At 46.5% G+C, this 11,124-nt stretch overlaps 1 gene segment (V, D, J or C); it reads right to left on the reverse strand.

The window, feature by feature from the left end:
• Positions 1-6,711: 6,711 nt before the first annotated feature.
• Positions 6,712-10,430, reverse strand: LOC128338033 (probable non-functional immunoglobulin lambda variable 1-50). The segment is given in 3 exon segments: positions 6,712-6,716; positions 7,777-8,088; positions 10,363-10,430. Coding segments are annotated over 3 exon segments (363 nt in total).
• Between the last annotated feature and the right edge of the window lie 694 nt (positions 10,431-11,124).

Here is an 11,124-nt window from a genome sequence, read left to right on the forward strand (position 1 = left end):
CCGTGAGGAATTCACAGTACCAATGCATCCATTATTGTTGCCTAGCATATGCATAGTTAGTCTGAAAATGGTTTAGTGGTAAAGAGTATTGTCAAGGATGCTTTAGCAGTTTCCTACTTGGAGCAGAGGGTTACCCAGAAGACCTCCTACACCCCATCCAACTCTCAGATTTTATAATTCTATCATTCCCCACACTATATAAGACAGCCACTATTTCCAAAGGGGTCTCTTTGCCTAGTTAAGGTGATTTATCTTACCTGCACAGTAAGTGAGAAGTGCAAGGCAAGACAGAGTCCAGGCCATAGTGAGCTCTTCCAAGATGTGTGGCTTTGTGAACAGGACAGATCACGATGAAAGATCTTCTTCTTTCTTTCTTAAATCCTCCAGAAATGTAGATTCGTTTGCCCTTGGATGCAAATTTCTGTGCTCTCAATGCCTCTGCTAGATATGGCACACCTCCTCTGAGGAGACATCATGTCTAGCCAGGCCAATGACCACCAAAAACATTTGCATGAAGAGGGATTCTTTTTAAAAGGGAGAGAGAAAGGATTACTGGCTGAGGCTGTCAAAGATGTGCAATTGTGGCGAAACTCAGAGTGGCAAAGGCTAGCAAGGTACAGTATGGACACCAAAATGTTACCTCGGGAAGCGTGATCGAAACATCCACCATGGGTGGTGGGAGTTTGTGTGGGAAAATCAGCAGGTAGAAGGGAACATGGTTAACTTTTCCCACATTCATTGATTCTGCCCCATAACCCTCATTCGGCTTCTGCTTTCCACAGCTGAGCTGATGGCCAGTCTCAGACCTGGACTGGTGACTACTATGACTAAAAAGAATTCAGTGCCCATTTCTTGCTTCTGCTCTTTGCCTAGGGATGTGCATGGAACTGTTTTTCCAAGCTCGGAATGGAATGCAAATGCCCAGAATGTTCCATCAGACCAACCGGTCAACAGAACGAGCTTCAAACAATCAAAACATCCCGAGCACCATTTTGGACTCCAGTCCAAGGGTCATAAATGTGTCAAGTGCAATAAATGTGTCAAGCCCAAACATACTCCGATTTGTTGATTTTCAGATGCAACAGCTTCTGTAAAAGCAAGAGAGCCAATTCCATAACAAAAACATACTCTTCAATATAAGGTGTTGGGTTTTGTTTTCAGAGACCACAGGCAGGAAATACAAGAACCACTCTCAACACCTCTTTGTGAGAATGGCATTGATGGAATGAGCTCGAAACACTCAAGACATTCCAAGCACCACTTTGGACTCTAGTCCAAGTGTAATAAACGTGTTAACACACTCCAATTTGCTGATTTTCAGATGCAGCAGCTCTGGTTAAAGCAAGAGAGCCATATCAAAAATATATTCTAGTCGATATAAGGTGTTGGGTTTTCTGCTGGGTTTTGTTTTTAGAGACCACAGGCAGGAAATACAAGAACCAATCTCAAAACCTCCTTGTGAGAATGGCCAAAACATTCTCTATCCTACACGTTTCAGAATCAACCATCATGGCGGAATATAATTTGTCCTTGGCCTGAATCAGCTCAGGTCATAGAACTGGAGGCACTTCTGTCCCCATCTTCCTTTGTGAGGGAAGAACATCGACTCATCAGCATGGATCAGAAGGTATATTTGTCTTTGCCAGTCCCTGGTTCTACCTATATCCCAGAGCAGTCAAAGATATCTACAGTAGGGCACATGATCTCTCTGCTTGATTGAATAGGAAGTCCCAGAGGGGGAACCCATGTAAACTGAACATTCTCCTGCTTCACTTCACACAACAGGCGCAGGGTGTGCAGGTGGACTCTGAGGTAATTGAATTCTGTCAAATGTGGAACAACATCTCCCTCTAAAGCATAAAGCTGTGAAAACAGGCATCACATGAGCCTGTGATACATAGCTCATTTTGATTGAAGCTTGAATTCAGGGACGTGTAGTCTTTTCCAGAGTGGTGGTCCTTGCAGAAGCCCCAGGAAATATTACAGTTCCCAAGAAACCCTGTGCCTTTCCCTTCAGTCTAGTTTTTCTTTTAAATAATCTTTTCTTCCTGGACTTTGGAAGGAAGAGCAGCCATAGCTGCTGATTCCTCTTCACCAGGAGTATCTTACCTCTCCTGGAGGCAAAGCATAGCATGTTTTGCCAGGCTAACCCCCCAATGGGCATCCACACATGGGCAGAAGTGGTGCTATGAGAGCAGGGCGGCCTCCCTGCAGGATTCTTGGCTGGGCTTGGTCGATGCCAGGCGCTGGTGATGGGCGAAAATGCTTTTATTTACAGTTATATCCCGCCACTCTCACTGCCAGAAATCTCCAGGAGGTCCACGATGTCCCACATCCCCAGCAACATGACCATCTACATGACACTGTTGGGAAATGCTAACATTAGGCAGATGTATGTACAGATAAACATCACCATCTGCCCTTGCTCCCCACCCCCCACCCTGCTTTCCCATTTCTCAAGAAGGGGCAGAAAGGCTTCTTAATGCCCCACTGGTCACTTGAGGTTATAGTGAGCACAGAGGCGTAACTAGGGAAAATGGCGCCCGGGGCAAGCACTGAAATGGCGCCCCCCGTGCCCCCCCCTGTGCCACAACATACTACATTATACTTAGGTTTTTCCTCCGAAGCGCCCGCCGCCGCCGCCAAGCCAGGCCACTGACTGGCCGCCAGGCACCAGCAAAGCAATGGGGGGGGGCACAGGTGGCGCGGAAGGGACCGCTCGTGGAGGATGGGCTGCCTACGCGCTCCCTTGACTGCTGCAGCGCTGCTGCACTGAGCAGGAAACATTTGTATTAACAAAAAATTAAAAAATAAATAAAATTTTTGTCATGTCGGCGCCCCCCCATGTGACCAGAAAAGATGGCGCCCGGGGCACGTGCCCCCCCTGCCCCCCCTATAGTTACGCCTCTGAGTGAGCATGGTCTTACTCCATGGAGTTCCTGTGATCATACAGTGCTACCAAATGTGGGTCAATGTCTCCCCCTTGAGTTTAAGAGCAAGATAGAGGCATCACATAAGCTACAACAGCAAGATTTCAAAGACGGAAGCATAATTGCACAGTTTAGTCTTCGCACATGTAAATCATTCGCAAGGTGCGAATTTCACATTCATGAGATCCAAAAAATGCCCTTTGGCAATGGTCTTCTATTTTGTCTGCTTCTTTCCAGTTTGTAATCTGACATAGGTACTCTTGATTTGTAGTGGGAGGTGGGACGAGATGGATTTCTTACCCATTCCAATTCTTTGATTCAGAGATCTAATTCAGTAAAGCCCTTAATGGCTTGGGTCCAGGGTACTTAAGAGAGTGCCTTCTTTGTCATGAATGTGTCTTTGAGACCCATGCACAATGATGGGTTATGGGGGTGGTGGTTGTTTCTGAGATAGGTGGCCCTAACTTGTAGAAAGAAGTGGGGCTAGGTGGCCTTTCTATGCATTTCAATTTGATTATTCATACAGATGTATGAACACATCTTAGTATTCTGGGTTCCTCACTCTGGGGAGGAAGAGAGAAGGTTTTTGTCTCAGTTCCCCATTAGACTGTACCACTGTGGAACATATTACCAGTGCTGTACCATCTTCCACAGTAATAATCTGCTTCATTGTCGAGCTGAACATTGGTGATGGTTAAATCACCATTGTTCCCAGAGGTGGAACCAGTGAATCGATCCGGGATCCCTTCTCCCCTGCTGCTGCCATACAAAAAGCGAGGGGCCTGTCCAGATCTCTGCTGATACCAGCCAAAGTTGCTACCCCAGCTACCTCCACCGCTTTTTGTGCAGGAGATTTTCGCTGTTTGGCCCAGGGAGACAGATGAGGAGGCAGGCTGAGTCACACTCTGAGAACTGACACCTTTGTAAAAAGAAAGAAGAAGAATTATCTTAGTCAGTTTTCTGTGGTATTCAAAATCAGAAGAAGCACTGTCTTCCCATTAGAACAATGCACAATACAAATAACTGGGTTTTTCTGATGCTTCATATGGTAATGGAAAGTTTATCCTCTGCACCTTTACCTGTGAAGTAAGTGAGAAGCGCCAACAGAAGCAAAGCCCAGGTCATGATGAGCTCAATAAAAGTGCTTGACTTTCTGAAGACAGCAGATTTGGAACTGGATGGGACCTTCTTCCTCCTTTCTTAAATCCTTCAGCAATGAAGAATGGCCCCTTCATGCAAATGTCTTCTCTGATCATTGACTTTGGTAGAACATCATAACTCTGCTGTGAATATGGAGTGTTCTTGCAAATCCAGTAAAGGGTGAATTTGCATAGAGTTACTAGGAGAAATACATACATTGGACAGTGTGAAAAGGGAGCTGACAGAAGCAGCCTGAAGGGAGTTTTTACAACTGAGGCTAAGAATGCATCTTTTGCTTGGAATACGTCACCACTCAATGATTTTTAAAATGGGAGGGATAGAACAGACACTTAAACATTGAATGGGCTATGTAGGGATTTTCTCTTCAAAGCATAGAAATTGAAATGGAGAAACCAATGAATGTCATTTGCGCAATGTACTGAAACCTTCACTCTTCTTGATCAGATCTGGGAATCTGCTACGATTATGGAAATCCATATTTCCCAGGCTTGAGCCGTTTGGACTGCAGAGCTGAAGAGGAGATCAGCTTCCCATCCTCTTAGTCCAGGCAGGGACATCCACTCCCCAGGCAGAGGTGCTCTTACCCCTGGACTTTGGGGCCGAAGTCCAGGGCCTCCACAGCCCCTGCCCCCCAAAAATCTTCTTTAGTCTGTTCTGGCTTGTGTGGTCTCCTGGTCGAGCATGATGATGCTTAATTTGCAAGGGAGGGGGGCCTCCAAAGGCCTTTAGGTCCAGGTTCCAAAATTCCCTAGGTGCAACTCTGTCCCCAGGTCTTTTCAGGCTATCGTGCACACTATATTGGGACAGAGTCCTTGGCTGTTTAGGTAAGCTTTGAGGCATCCCACAGCAAAAGGTAGCCCCATCCTCCGACTGGAGGTTGGCAGTGGTTAAATAGCACTTGCTGCCTCGTGCAGAGGCAGAGAAATGGCCTGGGGTCCTGCTGGCTCTGGAACTACCAGGGTCAAGCGCAAGGCCCTAGGCAGGCTCTGGTTTCTGTTCATCTTGGGAGACACCTTCATCCGATGCACACTGCTAAGATAGTAGGTCAGTCTCGCCATGTTTCTGGGGTCACATAGGCTGTGCACGTGGCAACTGGAAGGGACAAGAAGGGAGGGGAGGGACATCTTGCACCCCATTTCAGGCATCAGAATATGTGCATCAGGCCTTTTGGATCAGCCCGGGTGGGTCCAATGCACCAATGCTCCCATGGTTAGCTTCTAGGTGCCCTATGATTTGGGCCTCACTGCAGTGACCCCTACTGGAAAGGGGAGGGACTACATTCTCCCCACAACACTGATATTGGGGGGAACCGGGAGAGGAGGTGTTTGGCTTTGGCCAGAAATAAACAGAGGAGGGCTAAATCACCATGTCTCAAATCACCCTGGCCCTGCTTGATTTCCTTCCTGATTCCCTGACTCCATTCAATCCATCCAAAGTCCACAATTCAAACTGATTCAGGAACAGATCAAGATCTTTTTAAAGTCCTCTTGATTGCCTGCTCAGGGGAGGGAGGGAGAGAGAAGGTTTTTGTCTCAGTTCCCCATTAGACTGTACCACTGTGGAACATGCTAGCAGAGCTATCCCAGGCACCACAGTAATAATCGGCTTCATCTTCAGCCTGGGTGTTAGCGACGATTAAATAGCCAGTGTTCCCAGAGGCAGAAACAGAGAACCGATCCGGGATCCCTTCTCCCCTGCTGCAGCCATAGCAGTGCACGTAGCGAGGGGCTTGTCCAGGTTTTTGCTGATACCAATAAAAGTTGCCGTGCCAGTTACTTCCACGGCTTTTTGTGCAGGAGAGTTGAACTGTTTGTCCCGGAGACACGGATTGGGAGGCTGGCTGAGTCAACGTTCCCTGAGAACTGACACCTTTTGCCAAAAGAAAGAGAAAAAAGCATGGCTTTAATTCATTTTCTCGGTTTTCAAAGCTCAGAGAGCCCCGTTGCTCCTGTGACAAAACAGAGGAAATAAAAGATTTGTGTTCTTGGAGGATTCACCTATAGTGAATCCTCCACACACTTACCCGAGTAAAAATTAAGAAAGGCAAATAAAAAGAGAGCCCAGGCCATGATGAGCTCTCTAGAGGAAGTTGATTTTCTGAAATTGGGAGGTGAATGTGGGACCTCACAGGTCCTTTCTTAAATCTGCTGCAGTGGAAGAAGGACATCCTTCATGCAAATTTGACCTGTGCCCATTGGCTCTCTGGAAGCTTCATAACACTGCCAAGAACATGTTATTGCTCTAGCTAATAGAACCATGTGTATGAAAGGAGAGGTTATAACATATTAGGAAAACGCCCCTGTGTTGTCCCAGATGAAAGTGAGGCTGTGGTAGCAGAAGGAACTAATAAGAATGTAAGAATATCTAATCCAGCATCCTGTTGTCCACACAGTAGCTCACCAGATGCCCCGGGAAGCTTGCAAGCAGAAGATGAAGGCATGCCCTCTCTCCTGCTGCTGTCACTCCTCTGCAACTGGTGTTTAGAAGCATCTTGTCTTCGAGCCTGGAGGTGGCCTATAGCCCTTAGACTTATAGTCACTCCATGAATTTGTCTAAGCCACTCTTAAAGCCATGCAGGCTGGTGACCATCACCACTTCCTGTATGCCACCGTCAGGCAACTCACTCTGAGAAATGTTCAGAGGAAGATCAAGCATTGATACCAAGAATTAGAATTTTACCTATTTTTGTTAGGGGAGAGGGGGCCCATGTTTGCCCCTCTCCCTGGCAGCCCCTCAGAGTGAGGGAGATAATGAGGAAAACAGGGAGGGGTGGAGCTGGGGCCCCTTTGGAGCTGGGGGCCCTGGGTTCTTTGAACCCATCCAGTGAATTACAGCAACACCCCTGAGCTTTACACTGGAATGTGGATGTACTTCATGTAAGACAGAGTGCAGGCAAAAGCATCATGAAATCTAATTGGCTCAATATCCTTTTGATTTTAAAACGGCTGTAACAGAAATCACTGTGCTTGATTTCATGAGGTTGATATGGTTTTTCTTGCATTTGCTCCCCATGATCAACAACTCCCCCCCCCTTAAATTACAGTCTATAAATGTATGAAGCACCATTAAACTCCTATGTAAATAATCTGGCAGGAAGTGAAGTCTGTGTGCTTGTTCCTCATGTTTGGGAGATTGCAAATATTACCGAAATAAATTGGCTTTCTGGCTGAGTGAGGCAGCTGTATGGGATGGAGGACCTCCCAGGAACTACAAAGATCAGACACAAACGTTCATTCATTTTATTGCAGAGAATGGTTTATAAATGAATGGCAGTGGGTGTGGGTTGTGAAAATCAGTACTTATCAGAATGAGACATTTCTTCCAGGGTCAGCTCTTCCTAAATTGACCTTCTTGTCTCAGACTATTGTAAATTACCAGATCTCACATGTCTGAGACTTCAGGAGATCTCTGTTCCCCAAGGAATTGGCTTTGATGAACTTGAGTTCTGCCAGTGGGACTCTCAAGTTGCCTTGTGTGGGGTGATCTGGTTGGGTGTGTGGGTGGGTAGGGAGGTGTTCCGGAAGTGCTGAAGTAAGTGGGATTAGGTGGCCTTTCTATGCATCCAAACATTATGATTGAAACAAATCCAAGCACTGATTACAATTTTTATCCACAAAAAGTGATTATTATTATCTAGGGAGGAAAAGAGAGAAGGTTTTTGTCTCAGTTCCCCATTGGTTTCTACCACAGTGCAACATGCTACCAGTGCTGTACCACCTCAAACAGTAATAATCTGCCTCATCTTCAGCCTGAACGTTGGTGATAGTTAAATAACCGTTGTCCCCAGAGGTGGAACCGGAGAACCGATCTGGGATCCCGTCTCCCCTGTTGCTGGTGCCATACCACACGAAGCGAGGAGTTTGGCCAGGACTCTGCTGATACCAATGAAAGTAGTTTTCCCAGCTCCCTCCGCTGCTTCGGGTGCAGGAGAGTTCCACGGTCTGGCCCAGGGACCCAGATGCAGAGGCAGGCTGAGTCACACTCTGGGAATGGACACCTTTAGAAAAAGAAAGGACATAAAGCATGACCAGAGTGAATCTTCTCATCTCCCAAATATCAACCAAAAATGTCCCTGTAACATATCACAAAACCATTTTGTTCCTATAACAAGCTATATAAACTATATTAAGCAAACAGATTTCTTTTGTGGGCTCTCAGACATTGTAAAGTGAACCCTCCACCAAACTACCTGAGAAAGAACTGAGAAGTGCAAAGAAAAGCAGAGCCCAGGCCATGGTGAGCTCTCCAGAGATGTTTGAATTTCAGAAGTAAGCAGACAACTGGTTGGGCGGATCTCTCCCCTCCTTGCTTAAATCCCCTGTGGCCAAAGAATGGCACCGTTCATGCAAATATCGCCAATGGTTATTGGCTCTGCAAGAGCCGGTCTTGGTGTAGCAAGCATGCATTGCCCCCTTTGCCAAGCAGGGTCCACCCTGGTTTGCATTTGAATGGGACACATGTGTGAGCACTGGAAGATATTCCCCTAAGGGGACGTGGCCATTCTGGGAAGAGCACCTGCCTGCTTGCATGCAGAAGGTTCCACGTTCCCTCCCTGGCAGCATCTCCAAGTTAGGGCTGAGAGAGAGATTCCTGCCTGCAGCCTTGGAGAAGCCGCTGCCAGTCTGGGTAGGTAGTAATGACTATAAAGCTGTGCAGTCAGACCAGCTCTCAGATTGCAGAAACCAGTTGGATCTGTGCCTGAGTGAAGCAGCTGTGTGGTGTTGAGATTCTTCACCTGATAATAAATATACAGTGCACACTTTCATTCATTTTATTGCCTCCCCCTAGAAAAGAAAAAGAATGGCAGCGAATGGGATTTCTGAACATCAGCCCCCATTCATAAAGTCTCCCCCCCCCGTATGCCTTTCCCCCAGAACCATTGGATCTGGTGATGGGTAGCACCCATTCACATCTGGTTCCATTTTTGATGCCTCTGTTCAGCTCAGGGCTTGTCAACTGGTGGTACTCCAGATGTTGCTGAAATACAATTCCCATCATCCCCAGCTTGTAGCTTGTAGCTGGGGATGATGGGAGTTGAAGTTCAGCAACATCTGGAGTCCCATCCTGGTCTAGCTCAAAGCAGACTATGTGGTTGGTTAGGTTCTAAAAGTTTTTGTTTCACACTTGATCTCTGTGCCTGAGTGAGCTCAGTCAAGAAGGTGAAGAAAGGTACCCATGCATGCTGAAAACAGTCCTGCTTCACTTCACCCCACAGATGCAGGTGGTGCTGGTGGTGATTCCTGAGCTCATCTGAGTAACCCCAAATGTGGGGAAATTGGACCAACAGCTCCCCCTGAAGGTTAATTTGGAATAGCAGACATCGCCTAAGCTAAGCAGAGTGTTTTCAGATGGAACGCTAAAGCTCAATCCATCCAAAGTAGAGCATTTCCATTTCCTTCTTGGGAGAGTTAAGAACAAGAATATTTCTTCCATCAAAGTGCATTCACTTTAGAAGTGTAGATATGTGGGCAGATCACGTTCCCTAGAATTTGTCACCATTGGCACAAAAGCAATACCCCAGCCCACCTCCGGTCTTGACTTCTCTCTGTTATGACCCTGCAACATCCAACTTTCTGTGCAATATTAAAGAGTTGAGACCGAGAGTTTTCCTGCTGGTTGGAGGAGAAGTGTATTTGTAGGGGTTGATTGGCTGGCCTTTGTGTCAGTCACAGAGCTGCTCTTCCTACAGCACAAACTGATTTTGACTTCTGCCTGAAACCTCTCTCATTATCTGTACTGGGCTCATGACTCTGAAGAGGAAGAAGGAAGGCTTTTGTCTCAGTTCCCCATTGGATCGTACCACTGTGAAACATCTGGCCAGTGTGATAGAATGTTGCACAGTAATAATCTGCCTCATCTTCAACCTGAACGTTGGTGATGGTCAAATAGCCTTTCTCCCCAGAGGTAGAACCAGTGAACCGATCTGGGACCCCTTCTCCTCTGCCGCAATCATCACAGTGCAGAAAGCGAGGGGCCTGCCCAGATCTCTGTTGATACCAATGGAAGTAGGTGTGCCAGGTACCCCCACTAGTTCTAGTGCAGGAGAGTTCCGCTGTCTGGCCCAGAAGCACAGATGAGGAAGCAGCTTGATTCAAAGCTGGCTGAGAACTGACACCTTTCCAAAAATAAAGAGCAAGAAGAATGACCTGACCTCCATCCATGTTATGTCTTATCAAAGGTCACAAAATCACTGCCTTCCTCCTATACTTGGGCAGTACCAATTAGATTCCCCTCCCCAAACATTTAATGCAAAGTTCATCCTCCCGCTTACCTGAGCAATACATGAGAAGAGCAAGCAAAAGCAGAGCCCGGGCCATGGTGAACTCAATAGGAGTTAGACTTCCTGAATCAAAGAGATGGAGAACTGGGTGGGATCTTCCTCCTCCCTTCTTAAATCCTCCAGAAGTGAAGAATGGTTCCTTCATGCAAATTGACCTTCTGGGCATTGGCTCTGTAGAACCTCCTACTGCCACTGAGAAAATGTGATGTTCCAGCAAAACCAATGAAGGATGCATTTGCATAAAGGATATTATTTTTTAAAAAATACCAGGAAATTGCCCTTGCTTTAGGCAAGAAGACAAGAAAGCTGTCCAAGAACAAGTATAAAGGGTGGTGCTAATAACTAATGGCAAGGATGCATTTTTTTGCCTGGAATATGTACATTCAGAGTGGCCGACAAGATTGAAGTCTCCCGTTTATGGTGAGGGGTAAAGCCCGGTCTGTTGATTCACTTTAAAGACAGTCTGATGGCGCCAAGATGGGGTGCTGCTGTGAGATGCTTTTAAATTGCTTCTGGACAGCAGCATGCTGGTCCTTTCCATTGGGAATATCTGTATTGTTTGGCCTGAGTTCATTTGAACCATTGAAGTTGTACAGGAGCACTTCATCACAATGCATGAGGAAGGAAGGAAGGAAGGAAGGATCATCCATGCATACTGAATACAATCTTGTCTTATTTTATGCCACACATTCAGGGGATGTAGGAGGAAATATCTTTGAACATGAAATACTGCCAAACGTGTAGAAATATCTC

Source organism: Hemicordylus capensis, chromosome 15 (genome assembly GCF_027244095.1).
Source record: "Hemicordylus capensis ecotype Gifberg chromosome 15, rHemCap1.1.pri, whole genome shotgun sequence".
Lineage (NCBI taxonomy): Eukaryota > Metazoa > Chordata > Lepidosauria > Squamata > Cordylidae > Hemicordylus > Hemicordylus capensis.